This window comes from Balaenoptera borealis (assembly GCF_965194805.1).
Source record: "Balaenoptera borealis genome assembly, chromosome: 18".
NCBI classification, from domain to species: domain Eukaryota; kingdom Metazoa; phylum Chordata; class Mammalia; order Artiodactyla; family Balaenopteridae; genus Balaenoptera; species Balaenoptera borealis.
The window spans coordinates 64,286,831-64,304,152 of record NC_138877.1 but is presented as its reverse complement, the minus strand read 5'-3'; the positions used below and the strand labels follow the sequence as shown (position 1 = coordinate 64,304,152).

At 40.2% G+C, this 17,322-nt stretch overlaps 1 protein-coding gene across 1 annotated transcript in view; it reads left to right on the top strand.

Annotated features, from left to right (window-relative positions):
- Positions 1-6,428: 6,428 nt before the first annotated feature.
- The window catches only part of DCT (dopachrome tautomerase), a 33,504-nt gene continuing 22,610 nt past the window's right edge, over positions 6,429-17,322 (top strand). Inside the window, exons 1-2 of the mRNA XM_082366028.1 lie at positions 6,429-6,849; positions 14,830-15,129. Of these exons, the coding sequence (XP_082222154.1) occupies positions 6,555-6,849; positions 14,830-15,129 (595 nt within the window). The 5' untranslated portion in view covers positions 6,429-6,554. The remainder of the gene's footprint in view (positions 6,850-14,829; positions 15,130-17,322) is intronic.

Below are 17,322 nucleotides of genomic sequence, written 5' to 3'. Positions count from 1 at the left end.
TTGTGAAAAGAGATTGAGTTTATGAGTTTTGGTGTCCAGTTTCACCATTTACCATCTGCTATGAGTTGAACTGTGTTCCCTCTGTGTTTCCCCACCAAATTTATGTGTTGAAGTCCTAACCCCAGTACCTTAGAATGTGACCCTATTTGGAAATGGGATTGTTGCAGATCTAATCAGATGTAAGATGAGGTCATGCTGGATTAGGGGGGACCTCTGGACTTGTGTGGACTTAGGGTGGACTTGTGTCCTTATAAAATGGGAAATTTGGACACAGAGGCACACACACAGGGAGAACACCATGTGAAAACTGGAGTTAGGCTGCCACAAGCCAAGGAACTACCAGAAGCTGGGATACAGTCTGCAAAACATCCTTCCCTCTTGCTTTCAGAGGGAGCATGGCCCTGCCGACACCCTGATCTCGGACTTCAAGTCTCCAGAACTGTGAGGTAATACATTTCTACCATTCAGTTTGTGGTACTTTGTGTTTAAAGTAACCAAACAAGGAGGCCATTGGTCTGAGGTGGCTCTAATGTTTTGGTCGTCTACATAAGCAAATCAGAACCTAAGCCAGAGTGAATTCCTGTAAAAGCCTCAAGATTAAGAACAACCCAATCACAAACAGCCAACTAGGCTTTCCCCAAAAATGCAACCACTTAAGCTATAGCCAATCAAATAATTTCCTTGCTTTGCTGCTGCATCTTCTCTGTAAAATCCTTGCCCCTAGCTCCTGCTGGTGAAGCACTCCTAACAACTTCCGGTTTGGGGCTACCCAATTCAAATCACTGTTTGCTCAAATAAACCCTTAAAAAATTTAATATGCTTTAGCTTATCTTTTAACAGTTCCTTACGACAATGATAGCAAGCTAATATACCATCTGTGTGATCTTGGGCAACTCAGACAAATTCTGTGAGGTCAAATTTCTTCAGTGGAAATTGAAGACATAGAGGGAGGTTTATTTTTTTTTAATGTAGATATATTTTTTAAGTGTATTTTACTCCTTAATGCTTCACCTTCTGTAGTTCCCTGTCCCCATGTGCACCATGACTTTGCTTCTTCACTTACAGCTTTTTATTTCCTTGAGTCTTCAGTGAGGAAAAACATGTTTCCACCAAGAAGACTTCTCACCCCTCCATCATTTCTGAGTTCTGACTTGGGCTTCGAATCATCCTGCTCAAGATGAAATCCATTTCTGTGGCACAAATAGACAGTTGGTGTTCATAAATTTCAATTGATTTTTATGGCTATAAAATATTATGTCATTATAAGCACCTCTTATAATTGAAGTAAACCAAAATCTCCAATAAGTTATCTTGTTTTGCACACTTTTCAGTCTGTTCTTCCTATATTAGAACACTTTTTAGAAAAGAAGAATTCATAACAGCAAAATTTAAATTTAGTAGGTTGCTGTCTGCCTTGATTTGTAAGAATGTATTTCTTTTCTGTAGCTTATAAAATGAGCTGGAAGTTTAGAGTTATTCTTTTGGGCTACGTATATTTGTGTGTTCGTGTGTGTGTGTGTGTGTGTGTGTGTGTGTGCACTTGGCCTATTAAAAGTAACTGAATTAGTTTAGATGAGATTAAATAAGAAGGAATCTTTTCCAAAGACGGCGTCAGGCACCATGGTTAGATGCTTTTGGACAGCAGTGATAAAATAATGAGCTTCGTATAAAGTATCAGATTCAGGTCAAGTATTTTTTGAAGATTTATTATTTTATTTTATTTTTCTTATTTTTAATGATAGAATTCATCTTTGTCGGCTCTTGAAATTAATGAGTTGCCTCAAATCTGGTTTCCCCGGTCTCTGTGGCTTATTTAAGCTTTGTCCACACATATATTTGTTATAATTAATGATGGAGATTCCTAAGTTCTAAGGCTAAGAGAATAGCGTACCTGTAAACATAGCACATCATCATTTAATTAATTCAGCAGAATCTGGGAAAGAACAGTTCTCTTCATTTCTGGGTAGTAATATTGCATAATAGATAAGAATATTTTCCATGTGATGAAATTAGAAGTATTGATTTAGTTTCCAGAGGAAACATATTATGAAAAGGACTTATAATTAGATTCTTGGATTAGATGTGTGTATGTGTGTAAGTGTGAATGTGATTTATAGATGAGGAAACTGAGGCTGAGAGAAGATAACTACTTTGTCCAAGGCCATTGAATTCGTAAGTAGCAGGACCAAGACCAAGAAAACAAATCTGTGATGTGCCAAAGCCACATTGTTTTTACTACTTACAGGAAGTTCCTTCATATAGTGTCATCCTCACAAGTACCCATCATTCTAAATTTTTTAACTTAAATTTTTAAATTTATGATTAAAAAGTAAGTACTACATGTGAGTGGTTCAATATTCAAAATGTACAAAAATATAGAATGAAAACAAATCTCCTTTTCTCTCTGGTTCCCCAGCTCTTTAGACCCCCTTCCCAGAGAAAGCCACTCCACCAGTTTCTTGTGTATATTCTATACATTTACACACACACACATACACATACACTCCCTCACTGTGTTAGCATAGTGAATTCACAGTTATGTATCTTATGATTTTCTCTTGACATTATATTTTGGTGATCCTTGCAGATCCCAAACTGTCTTAATTGTACATTTATAAACTATGGTGGATCTGTTAGTACTAAAATTGTGTTAAAAATTTACATTTTCAGGCCATACAACCTCTTACAAATGTATAGGTGGTATTTGCTGGGTTTGTTCAGAAGTGGGCAGAAAGGGGAGTGAATCTCTCCCTTCCACAGATCTGTATTTTGAAGGGGGAGTAGCTATATTACTTACCCAAGTCAGTCATTAAATTATAGAGGTACACATAAAAAAATCCATATTGAATACCCATTACCAGGATGAAGGATAAAAGCCAAAATGATAAAATAAAGATTAGAAGGCACAAATGTGCATAACAAGGAACTGAGATGGATATAAAGATGAGTGATGCAAAATCTGAAGTTAAAAAACCTGTTTGGTGTATAAACACAGCCTTAAGAATAGACTATCAAAAAATACATGCAAGAGGGAAAAAATGCATCCAACCAAAATAACAGAAACCACACAGCCCGTTTCTAACCCTTGATTCCTCTGAAGAACAATTCACACCACGAAGAAAAGAAAAGCTTTTAGATGTAGAAAGCAAAACCCTTATCAGGACAGATGCCCAGCATTTAGGAAACAATTTGGACACAGGGGAAAAAAGTAATCTCTTTTCCCCATGATGTGTCTGCAGAAAATAGATCAAAAAGCATCAGACAGAGGAGTCCAGCAGGGCTAAAAACAAGGAGGATTTTCACATTCAGGGGCTTGGAGAAGGAGCAGGCAACTCGCTGACAAGCAGAAGAAAGATGCAGATGATTGATTTCTCTGTATTAATCTTAGCTATGGCTCTAAAATGTTTACCACCCCATTTGATTGCTTACCAGGCTTTGAGCCATCTCTTCCTCCTTTGAACGTAGCGAAGGCATGGTTTGCATCCTACCTCCAAAGTTTTTCATGTCCACCCTGCATCGTCCACAAATTCTCTAAAGAATCGCGCATTGAGTCCTTTTTACGTGCAAGATCGTACTAGATGCTGAGATGCAAAATCAAAGTATGCAGAACATCAATTTTCATTCAGATTCTTGCCTCAACTGTAAAAGAAAAGGGTAAAAATATATTGCTTTCTGATAAGGCACTTTTCTACTCAGATTATTTCCCTCTGTGATATACAGCTGCCTCTCTGTACTGGCTTTCAGAACATTCCATAGAATAGTCCTTGATTTTATGGCTTCCGGTGACAACAAATGGTCTCAATGCGCCCATGAGGTATTTCCTCCTGGATTCTGCTCTTTGGTTTCTAGCAAAGACTTTCCTTTTTGTAAATAAGGCAATGTTTAATTACAGCCATACTCATGATCTGAGATCTTCTAGGCTTATGTCCTTAGATGTCTGATTACTTACACCAGCTTCTCAGGAATTCTTTTTGAATTCTTCTCTAAGCCTCGGCTTGCTTACAAACAACTTGGCTGGGAGTTTATTACTGTTGGACTTACACAGAAATGTATGTGTGCATCTATACATCTCTCCGCCTCCTTTTTCAAGGAACTTGAGATAGACTGGAGAAATACATAAATTTGCAAAAGGATAAAATAAGAATTTCCATATCTAGGAACATATGGGAAGGCAAATATCAAACAGAACACTGTGTGAATCAGTTGCTAGACATGGGGCTATGAATTTGGTTCTAAGCATCATAAGTGGTCAAGGCAAAGAAAGAGACACTATCCTAAGATTCATAGGATCTAAAAGTTCAGGACAAGCTAGTTGCTACGGGGAAGCACCGTTTTTCTGGAAATTGAACCCTGAGAGAAATCTCTCCCATGGATCCTCATAAAAATGACATTGTGATGTATATGAGATGATACAAAAACTCCTTACAAGTTTCACATGATATTTTGCGATGACATGCCTTCATGCAGGCTTATGACTTGATACTAAAACATAAGTCAGTTAATGTAATGGGAGGAGGGACCCCAAATTATTACTTTAGCTAGGCTCCTGTATCAAGATGAGGATTTCTTAACTCTATTCTGACCTGCTTAGGGCTTCCATCTAGGGTACCAATATTAAAGCACAGAGAGGAGGAGGCCACGTCCTATGGCAGAGATTAGAATGATGTGGCCTCAAACCAAGGCAGCTGAGGAATGGCAGCAGCCGCTGGAAACTGGAAGAGGCAAAAAGGATGCTCCCCTAGACCCTTCAGAGCGCGCGCAGCCCTACCGACACGCTGCGTTTGGACTTCTGGTCTTCAAAACTGTGAGAGAATACGTTTCTGCTACTTCAAGCCACTCAGTTAGTAGAAATTTATTAAGGCAGCCCGAGGAAATGAACACACTTGGAATATTTCAGTTGACTTGATTCCAGCATTTCCTTTGGAGCCTTGCTTTATTCTGACCCAGTGATTCTCACCTCAGACTGCACATTAGAATGGCTTAGAGAACTTAGAAAAAATGCTGACATCTGGGCCACACCCTCAGAGGGTCCACTTCAATGGGCTTGGGCTACAAACTGGCAATGGTGTACAGTCAGAGTTGAGAACATACATTTCTGTGTAAGTCCAACATTTAATTAGTCACAGCAACTTAATATCATAGGGGTGACACAGAAGTATATGGGGTGGGAACAGCTGTATAAAAATATTCTTAAGTTAGGAATTTGCTTTGGGACATAACATTCTGTATCTTCATGCCCAAATAGAAAGCATTCTTAGACACTGTCTGAAGCAGTTTTGCATCAGCTGTCTGCACAGACCCTTATGGCACTAAGAGAGTCCTGTTTCCACCATGAGGAGGGAGTGTGGATGCTCTCACAGGTGGCCACCGCTGCCCATCTGGACGCTCCCCTCGCTGCCTCTGGAAGCACTGGGGAGGCATTGCCTTCTAGACTGAAGCTGGACAATCCTTAACTTTAACATAAATCAAAAGACGTCACTTGTAAGTCCTTGCTCCAAATTGTCCCACTGCCTCTTGACAATTAAACAATGACAATTTTGAATTTCTGGTGGCATGGTACTTTGTGTAATTAAAAAAAAAAATCTGCTGCAGAGACGTGCTGAATAGGAGAATAGTACCTTATTATTTGGAGGGAAGAGGGTCCTTCATTGTGAATTGTGGAACAAAGCAATTCCTTGTTCGTCAGCCCTCAATAAATGTTTCTTTATTTGTGAAGTTGTGTGATGGCCTGTAGTGGTTTTTTGCGCACGTCAGGGCGCAGTCAGGAGTGAGCTGCAGTTAGCAGTGGGGCTGGTCTATCAAGGGCCTTTGACGACGAGCTCACTGCATCTATTGACTCCCCAGGAAGTCTGAGGTCACAAGCTTGGCTGGAGCACATGAGCCCAGATAATGAAGATGGTTTGGCCTTCTTGAAACAAAGCCAGAAACTTTATCTACTTCATTGTGCACTTTGGGTCATGTGCTAACGATGAGGATTTGTCTAATACTAAGCCCCCTAATGAAGGCTTCTCCCAGCCCTTACACAAACCCCACAAGGCCCCGTGATTTGGCAAGCCAGGCAGAATAAAGGCGAAACGGCGTTTGGCTTTTGAACTGAGTTCAAGGCAATTAAAGCCATGGACTAAGGAGGAAAGGAGGGGGTTTAGAAATACCAGTATAATAAGTAGTATGACTGAAGCGCTCCGTCAATTAACTCAATTAGACAAAGCCTGATTTCACGGGGGAAGGCGGTGAGAAGCGCTACCCTCATTAAATCTGGCCATTAGAGGTGCTTCTAATGGAATTAACTTTGTTTTAGTGGTCTGAGTCACAAAGTAGTCTGTGCATGTGCACGTACACACGTGCACACAGGCAGGTTCTGTAATTTTTGTGGGTCTTTTTTTCAAGAGGCGAGGAATAGAACGCGAAACAAAAATATACCCCCCGAACCGCAAATCCCCAAAGAAAAAAATCAAAAACCGGGTGAATGCTCAAGAGCTCAAGAGTGGAAGACGAGGAAGCAGGAGAGAGGCGAGGAGTGGAAGGCGAGAGACAGTCCTCCCGATTGTAAAGCCATGAGCCCCCTTCGATGGGGGCTTCTGCTCGGCTGCCTGGGCTGCGCGCTCCCGCCGCGGGTGCGGGCGCAGTTCCCCCGCGTCTGCATGACGGTGGGCAGCCTGCAGGCCAAGGAGTGCTGCCCGCCGCTGGGCGCCGACACGGCCGACGTCTGCGGCTCTCGGGAGGGCCGGGGCCAGTGCGCGGAGGTGCAGACAGACACCAGGCCCTGGAGCGGTCCTTACGTCCTGCGCAACCAGGACGACCGAGAGCGGTGGCCACGGAAGTTCTTCGACCGGACCTGCAGGTGCACAGGTGAGGCGGGAGGGCGGACGTGCGCATGCGCCCAGCTGGGTGGGGGGGCAGGCCCGCTGGGAAAGGAGCCCCTTCCAAGGAAGAGATGGGACTCTTGAGATGCTTAGACTAGGCTTTGGAAAGCAAACCAAGTTGGTCCATCGTAGGCAGGGAATTGAGTAAGGCTGATGTCTTGGTATATACTCTTCACACCCTTTGTATGTCTAGGTATGAACCCTAAATAAATATTCCGTGGGCCAAGCTTGGTTATAGGAACGTATGCCGACACACCATGGGCTTGTCTGTTGGAGGGGGAAGCTAAAGAGCCCAAGAGTCAGCTTCGAAACTCAGAGCAAGTCCTTTCAAGATGGATTCAGTGCCCTCTCCTTCTGAAATGGGTTTGCACTTGTTGAAGAGGGTGGTGGGTGAGGCGTGGCGTCTGGAAGACAGACGTTGAGGGTAGGTGTTCTGTAGTCCGAGTCTCAGCGTTCCTAATGATTTGAACAGGTCTCAAGCAGGATACGTCTTGCTCGTGAAGGTTATGACTGGGTTGTAATTTTGCCAGCATCGGAGAGATGTGGCATGACAGAGCTTTCTCCGTGAGCTGAAGAAGAGAGGCTGGTTATTAGATAAAAATGGCTTTTCTCACTCTTACCTGGGTTTGATGTGAGCGTTTCAAAATTTGCTCAGTGTCTCTCTTTTAGACCTTGGTCTCTCTTATTACCTGGTTCTTTGAAATCTCTGTGCACTTCTTAATCCTCCGGCACTTCTGAGCCATCTCAAATCCTCTTTAGCGGGCCTCCCCTCCAGTGTTCAGCAAACATGCACAGCAGTGATAACACTCAAAGCCTGGCAGGGCATGTGGAACACAAAAAACATAAGCCGTAACTTTAGCAAAGCCCTTGGAAACTGTTCTACAGTGTCTAGCTGCACAAGAGTTTTTTCCTTTTGAAATTATGTTTTTATTGATGTTCTTATATGATGCTGGAACATAGGAAAATACAGATAATTGAGCTATGTAAGGACATAAAAAGGTAAACTAAGGGAATGTACAAAGGGCTGTGATGTTGATGTAGGAATGATATCAGATTTTTTTAACTTAAACAAATTCTGAAAGTATTTTTCATAAAGTGGATAAACAAGATCCTATTGTATAGCACAGGGAACTATATTCAATATTCTGTAATAAACCATAATGGAAAAGAAAAAAAATTCTGGCTTTATAATCATTTTGTAGTCATATTGTTAATTCTGTGATTCAAAGGAACTGTTTTGTCTTGGGGTATTATTGTGACAAAAAGTTTTTAATAGCATGTTGAATATATACTGTTCATTTTTTTCTAAGCTAGTTGAGCATTTGCTTCTGTAGACATTATCTTGTAGATTCTCATGGTTTTTCAGTCTAATGAGATGCAGCAGGTTTCATATTACTTGTGGGATTGGAAACCACACTACACAGTGACTTCTTTGTCCATGACTCAAAAATTCTTCTAGAAAACTTATTTCCAGGTCAATTAATGATAGAGTACCACAAGTTACAAAGGTTGGGAATCTCCATTTTATAGAATCCTGGGGGCAGAAGACATTAGGAACTCAGATATAACTGTTAACTCTCCTTATCACCATCTACTCTATATTTCTGACCTGACTAGCAAGTTTTTTAAAAAGTGGAGATGGAAGGAATCAAGGATGGCAGAATAGAAGAGATAATTGCAGTCTCCCTGTCCTGAGGGAATGGTTATAAATATTCCTCTAGAAGTGTCAGTAAATTAGGGTCACCGTGACCTAAGTTGTCTCCCTCCTCCAGGATTTGATCTGTCTAGACTCATTCAGGACCATAGCTCTTTCCATCCCAACTTTGGATGGCTCCACTCATGTTGGCTAGATGGTCTTTTTCTTTGAGCCTCAGGGTACCAGGCTAGGTCCTTAGTGACTGAGCTGGACAGCTATTTAGTATATATAATAATCATCGTGATGTGTCATATGCCTCAAAGCAAGACACATGTCTTTCAGTTTATTCTCCCTAAAGAGTGAGTTGCTTGCTTTCTTAGAGTAATTTCTTCATGATTTAGAAGGCAGTCTTCAGAAGTTAAACCTGATCTCTGGTAGCCTCAAAATTCTTTTGCAAATAGAATCACTGGGATTCTTCTGGTGTCACCCAAAATTTATTAATGAAGAAATGTATATTAGCAACCAGACTGTTGATGACCTTGAGCTTTGTTAATACAGTGGAAAGATACACACACCATTCATCTCTTGATGGACATTTAGGTTGTTTCCACATCTTGGCCATTCGGAATAATGCTGCAGTGAACATGCAGATGCCAATATCTTTTTGAGATCCTGATTGAAATTCTTTTGGTTAAATACTCAGATATGGGATTGCTGGATTATATGATAATTTTGTTTTTAATTTTTTGAAGAACCTCCATACTGTTTTCTACAGCAGCCTCACCATTTTGCATTTCCGCTATTTCCACTAATAGTGTGCGAGGGTTCCAGTTTCTCTGCATTCTCGCCAGGTAGTATGTATTTGCAACTTAATACCATTCAGCCCTACAAAAGAAGGAAACCTTGCAGTATGCAACAACATGAATGAACCCGGAGGACATTATACTCAGGAAATAAGTCGGTCACAGAAAGACAAATACTGAATAATCCCACTTATATAGGGCATCTAAAATAGTCAAATTCATAGAATCAAAGAATGGAATGGTGGTTACCAGGAGCTGGGAGGAAGAGGAAGTAGCGGGTTACTAATCAATAGGCATAAAGTTTCAGTTAAGCAACATGAATAAGTCCTAGAGTTCTGTACAACATTCTACCTAGAGTCAACAATAATGTATTGTACACTTAAATATGTGTTAAGAGGATAGATCTCGTGTTAGCTATTCTTATCACAATTAAAAAAAACACACACAAAAACCCATAGTCTCCATGATCTTGAAATTGGTAAAAGATTTTAGCTCAATAAAAAGAAAGAAATGTAAACTCTGAGGGGGAAAAAAACCCCTAAATTATGTGCTCAAATTCTCCAGAGAGAACGTCTTTATTCTCTGTGGGGATAAATTGAACCCCCAAAATTACTGAATTTAATTGTCAAAAAGTGGTAAATTTCAGGAGACTTTGGCATTAACCGTTCACCTTCCAAGTCTCACCTGCCAGTTGGCATTCCTGAGCATAGGCCAGTTGGCATTCCTGAGCATAGACCAGCTGCAGCTGGGTCTTTGGATTTTTGAAAAATATGTGCACCAAATGGTTTATGAACAATTAGCCGAGAACTTCTTGTTTGTACAAGTGACTAAGTGCCTCCATTTTCCAATCTCTGAAATGGGGATAATGATGAAACCACATTTGTAAAATCCTTTTGAACTCTGTAGATGAAAGGCCTCATGTGAGTATAAAGTATTGTTATTAATATAATAGATCTCTAATTAAAAGGAATAGGCTATTTAGAGCTCCTTGTAAATTCACTAATCGGTGGTCTTTAAGCTTAATTAATCTTATAGCCTTTGGAGGTTGAGCTGATGCAGTTCATGTAGGAACGTGCATTGTTTGGTTGTTCTCATTCTCTTTCCATTTTTTCCCCAGTCCTAAGTAGGTATAAGACTTTGTCTTTTTAAATTTAATTTTTACTCAAGGACATACTCAGTGATAGACTGGTATCTAGGGATCCTTTCTTTTTTCTCTCTCCATTTCCCAGTGAGATAATGCAATCCTTTCTAAAAGGGCCCTTCATTTATATATCTATATATCTATATCTATATCTATATCTTGGCTGCTGCTATTGGTGGATTAATGGAAAAATTTAACTCATTAAGTTGATGTTAGGAAATAATAGGAAATCTAAATTAAAGAAATAAACATTTTGTGTGCTAGGTTTTTATGTTATTGCACTTTTCAGTTGTCTTCAGCATTTTAACAAATTCCTTAAATCAGGTTTAGAAGCTCAAATATGAAAGGGATCTGACTGCAGAGCTGTGGGATATATTTTCTCTGAGACATTCCGGGAAAGGGATTTTTTATCAAATACATTTATGGGTCATAGGTGAGCTCAAATTCACACAAATGCTTTCTTATTAGCGTTTCTACATTGCTTTTCAGGGGCAACTCTGGCTTCATGAAATGTCTTTGTTCAACATAATTGTGAAGCATCTCTGGTCTTCTGAGTCAGAATTAATCATTTTGTCTTTTGTCATTCATGGTGTTTGGTTAATTCTTGTTTTCACTTTTCCCACAGTTAGACTTGTGTTGATATTTCGTTCCACCCATGTTCCTCGTCCCACTAGATGAAGGCACTGCGCCTTATATTTGTATCCTCTAGGGCTTAATGTCTTTTATTTAATTATTCATGACTCCTTCATCAGCCACCCAACCAATGTTTATTTAGCACCAATTATGTTAAGCCCTTCAGGTACAAAGGGGAAGAAACCCCAACATAATTTTTGATGTGTCCACAGTGTAGTGGATGAGTAAGACAGGTACGAAAACAAATACTTAGACCATACGACTTGATAAGTGGTATCTGGTAAAACTAGTAATGGTAACACTTCATATAGAACTTACTATGTACCAATACTGCTCTATATTAACATGATTGCTTTCCATAAGAACCTGATGAAGTAGAACTCTTATTCCAATAGGACAGGCTTTGAGAGGTCAAGTCCAAAGTTACCACGTGTGGCAATTGCATGAATGTACATAAAGCTGTGGGTGCACCGAGCAGGGCATGATTAGTTTTGACCTCCTTTTAGGTATTAGGTGTTAATAAATTATTTGTTGAATAAATGAATGAGGGAGATAATTAGTTATTGGTAATTTTGTTTCTAGCAACCAAAAAGAATCATGGTAGAGAAAATGCAAAGATCTTAAAACTCATGGCCTAAGTTATGAATTACTCAATTTTAATAATGAGACCCCAAAATTCAAAGACAAGTTTTATGCCTTTAAATCTAGAAATGTATCGAATTTACCATTTTGAAATTTGTGTGTGCTATTTCTTAGCATTTTGGAGGAAGGAACTGCTCTCCTATTGTAGGGCTATAACTACACATTCACCTCCAGTCACCTGGCTGTAGGTAAACAGCTGGAAGTTTAGGTATTTAGTATTCTTCACATGCATTTTGTTCAATCGCTTCTCAAAAAATACTCTATTCCTATAGAAGCTGCCAAAGTAGGGGATACATTTTAATCAAAGATGTTTTAAAAATAGATATTATACAATTTTAGTAGGTACCCCAAGGGAAAATAAATAGATGCCAAGCTCCATGAAGCCTGAAGTACCTTGTGTATTATTTGATACTGTAGTAGCTGTTGAATAAATATTTGTTAAATAATTTATATTTACTAGCTTCACCCAAGTGATCAACATAAATTTTAATGTTTAATGCACACTATTCAAGAACTTGATTTTCAGTCTTGGGACTAGTAGAATTTTCCCTTTTAAGTATTTTTTTTAAACTTATGTTCTCATTTGGTGTTGAAATAGGAAAATACAACTAAGCTGTGTAAGAGTAGGTAGAATATTTTGTATGTTACAAAGAGCATAGAACACAAATTAAAAAAAAAAAATTCTTCCTACTTATGATCTTTTTAAGGACATTTTCTTTAACCATCAAAAAATCCATTGGGTTAATAGAGAAGGAGGCCTGTGCATTTTCTTTACGTAGGACACATGCTAATCATTTTGTTTTCATGTTATTGGAAAATTTTCTTTTCCTTTAGAGATCCAAATAACCCTCTTTACTATGGTCATAGTATGTTTTACTTGCATCTATTTTGGTACTTATAGTTTATCAAAATGATTTGCAGGGCCTGCTTTTCCTTCTAATTCACAAGGGAGAGAAAGGAAGAAGAAAACTGAGGCTTATTGAATCATCTACTACATGCTTTACACTCCTTGTTTTTTAATTAAAAAACTTAAATTTCAGCTTTATTGACATATAATTGACAAATAAAATAGTAAGATATTTAAAGTGTCCATCGTGGTGATTTGGCTTTATGCTTCTTTCATTCATTAAAGAAATATTCATTTGTACAAGGCCAAGCGTAGGCCTAGGCAGCAGGATAACTGCCTTCCAGTTGCCTGTAGCTGAGACCAGTAGATGTCTACAGTTGGCATGATTAATTCAGTGAAAAAGGACATATGAGGTGTCATAGGAGCACAGCATGGGATCATCACCCTGGTGTGTGGGATCGGGAATGACCTTGTAGAGAGCGCATCGTGAAGCTTAAAGGTGGAATAGGTAACCCATGCAAAGAGGAATGTAGGGAGACTGTGAGGGAAAAGTGTTCCAGACAGAAGGAAGAGCAAGTAAAAAGATCTGGGAGGAGGGGGAGGAAGAGAAGGAAGGGAGATTGTCACTCACGTTAAGTGCTTTACATAACCCCTCTCATCCCCTAGGAGATAAGAGTTATTATCCCTTTTTGTTTCAACATTTCACGCCAATAATATTTAAATGTTTATTCTAACTTATTACCACCTAAGGAATGAGGTGCTGGTCATACCAAAAGCAATAATCAAGGCTAAAAAGGGAAAAGTCAAGCTAAGATAATTTAAACTTTAGATGCAAATCAGAAAGATGCTTAGAGCTTGGTATGACTAGTACTCGGTCCCTGGGGTGATAACAAGCAAAGCAGAGCCGTTTGTTTGCGCTTCCTGACACCATGGCAGCTAATTCACCTGCCAGCCTCCATTGATTTTGTCTTAACTCTGTCTCCTTTGTGAAATAAACCAGCTTTTTAACTGTTGGATTTCACCTAAATTCCTGGAAATCAGCTTATTTATTTTGGTTCCACCTTTAGCTTGGGGTATATTCTCTTCCTTCTCTAAATCAATGACCTATTTTGCATCAGCCCTTCTGTATGTGCTGCAGGGGAGGGGGGCCCAGCAGTGATGACATCCAAGGCTGTAGCTCAACCCCAGGAAGGGACACCCGGCATGACCCGTGAGAGGCAGGGAACGTGGAAGGCAGCAGTGTCTTAGTTTGCTAGGGCTTCCATAACAAAGGACCACGGACTGGGTGACCCACAGAAACTTATTTCCTCACAGTTCTGGAGGCCTGAAGTCCCAGAACAAGGTGTCGGCAGCTGGGATTCTTCTGAGGCCTCTCTTGCTGGCTTGTTGATGGTGTCTTCTCCCTGTCTTCACATCATCTTCCCTTGGTAACTGTGTCCAAATTTCCTTTTCTTATGAGGACACCAGTCATGTTGGATTAGCCAATGATCATTCCCCCCAATGACTTCATTTTAACTTACTTTTTTAAAGACCCTCTCTCCAAAGATAGTCATATACTGCGGTACTGGGGGTTAGGACTTCAGCATATGAATTTTGTGGGGACTCAGTTCAGCTCATAACAGCATGGAATTCATTTCCTGTCCTATTTCTTTGCTGGGAATATTTCTAGGAACTCTCCAGTGTTCAGTCCACTTGGAGAGACAAACATTTCAAGAGGAGGGTAAGGAAAGGCAATTGATCTTCTCTTCTGTTCTACCCCAGAAATGTCTTCCAAACTACATAAACTTCTTTTTCCATCTTTCCCTTAATTTTTATTTTTTATTTATTTATTTATTTATTTTACATATGATACATGTATTTATTGTACCTACTAGGTGTGTTCTCTTTGGGAAGTACAAAGCTCTTTGAGACATAGGTTGTTCATTTTTTTGTTTTCCCGCAAATACTGTGACCTTTTGAGCAGGAAGGTCTATATTTTACTAACATCTAGAACCAGCAGCTAACACGGTGTCTAAGATGTAGTCAATAAATATGAAATAGATAAATGAACACATTTTTAAGGAAGGGCCAGGACATGAACGAATAGAAATTTTTCATTTTCAGTCACAAATCAACAACAGACATAAAAATGATACAGACCACAAGTGCTGTGGTCATTCAAAGAAGGCATAGAATAGATACAACGAGGATCTCCTCTGTGGCACAGGGAACTATACTCAATATTTCGTAATAACTTGTATCCCTTAATTTTTAAAATGCACTAGGAAACTTCGCCGGCTATAACTGTGGAGACTGCAAGTTTGGCTGGACTGGCCCCAACTGCGATCAGAAGAAACCCCTGGTTGTCCGGCAGAATATCCACTCCTTGACCCCTCAGGAGCGGGAGCAGTTCTTGGGCTCCTTAGACCTTGCAAAGAACACGCCGCATCCGGACTACGTGATCACCACACAACACTGGCTAGGCCTGCTCGGGACCAACGGGACCCAGCCACAGATCGCCAACTGCAGCATTTATGATTTCTTTGTGTGGCTCCATTATTATTCCGTTAGAGATACATTATTAGGTGAGGCTTTTTTTCCCCTGAGTTTAAGGTATTTTATTATAGGTTTGGGATTGGGGATGGGTGGGTGGGTGGCAAGTACTTTCAGGCAAGTTAATTGACAAGAGAAAAACCTCTCAAGGAATCAAGGAGGAATTAGGTTTATGAAAGTCATTGAATTATCAGATGCTGCCCGATGTTAGAATGCAGTGGTTTCTCCCTGGACGTTGGCTGCAGACATTTGAAAATGTTCTCTCCTATAGTTTGTGTTTTTGGTTCAGGGTCTAAACTCTTCTCTCCGAAGCTATTCATCCTCAAAGGCAAGAGTTGGTGAAGTGGAGGCAAATTCCTTTTGATTCCAGAAGAAAACATTTCTAAATCTGACCATGGAAGCCTTCTCTGACCTGTTCTTCAAAGTAGAGGAATTAACTGAACATGTGCTAAAAGCACGTGAAGCTTCTTTGTGCAGAATTAGAGTATTGGTATTGGAAGTGTGTATCGCACTAAACTCACATGTATTAGTTGTGAGACTTTCAGGTCATCACTCGTGGTGCCCATGCACTGCTGTAACTCCCAGGGTTTTTGGACTTGAATTGTCAAGGAAAAGCATGAGCTGAGCCACAGCAATGTAGCTTGGCTTAGCCCTTTGAACCACAGTTAGGTTGGATGCTTGAGAAAATGGCACCCTGCTCTTCCAGATCCTAAAAACTGGGGCCTGGGATGGGAGCTGTCTGTTAGGAACGTCATGAATCTGGTACATCAAACTTTATCCTCTGTTATCTTCAGTCAGGGGAAAGCCACAGCCACCAGTTAGCTCCAGGAGGGCTGAAGTCCCGTCCAGATTCTGCTCAGTGCTCTCCTGAACTCTTGCTCTATTTGCAATTATCCCCACTCCTGGGGCTTCTCTTTGGGGTCAGGGTGAATGAAGATCCAGAGCTCACTTTGAATAGTAAGATTCTCATTTGAAATCATCTGTCCTTGTGTTTATCACTCGCTCCCCCTCACTTGATTCCCCCTCGTCATTTTGTTTTGAGAACTTTAAACTCTGTTTTGCATTAAAACATTTACAAAGGGCTGCGTAGCCAACATCAGTGACAGCGGTTTTTTCCCCTCGGTGTCTTTTTAAAACCTGCCTCATAGGTAAGCATCTGCCTTTCTTTATCGGTAGATACGGACGCTCTTCGGGCTATAAACCTTTGTAGTTTTCCTGTCATCACTCTGAGGAATTTTTGCTTTATGAGAGGGTAGTCTCTCAAGAGGAAAAGAAAACTATAGTTTCTGGTTGCATCTAGGAATTAAATTTATATTCATTTCTGTTCATCTCTCTGAAGTTATCATGGGTACTTTGAAAAACAACTAAAGTTAGCTAAAGTTTCTACATAACCATCAAAAGCTGTTATGAGAGGGAGAAGAAGGATGGAACAGGCAGTAAGGAGGTCATTAAATCTCCCAAAGCTTTTCACTAAAATTGGCAGTTCCAGAGGCCAGCCAAATTGGTTGGAATGTATTTTTCTCTCTTCTGGCCTCGGCGACCATGCTTGTCCGCTAATAGTTGTAACTGATTGATGGCTGAGGCAGAATCTGTGGAAGTGCCTTTTGGTTACGTAAATGCTGAATTTGGACTAAGTGCAGTTGAAGTTGCTTTATTATTCATTAATCCCTCCCTATAAATACATGCTTTTGTGAGGAATAGGTTAGAAAATGTCTTTTAGAAATATATTTCATTTAGGTCTTGATCTATTTTTGGAGATACTCATTCTATCTTCATGAAACATTGCTTAAAAATTAAATTTATAACAGGAGCTCTTAAGAGGACCTGAATTTCTCTGGCTCTCTGCTGCCAATCAAACTTTCGAGAGATGAAGGAGAACTTATCCTAAAACTGCTAGTTGCTGCTGAGATTGTTTTGTTGATGTTGCTTTCAGAGAGATAAATGACAAAAACAGTTGTTTTCCCTTATGGTTACCAAAGGGGAAAGGGGGGGATAAATTAGGAATTTGGGATTAACAGATACAGACTACTATATATAAAATAGATAAAGGGCTTCCCTGGTGGTGCAGTGGTTAAGAATCCTCCTGCCAATGCAGGGGACACATGTTCGAGCCCTGGTCCGGGAAGATCCCACATGCCGCGGAGCAACTAAGCCCGTGCGCCACAACTACTGAGGCCCACGCGCCTAGAGCCCGTGCCCTGCAACAAGAGAAGCCACTGCAATGA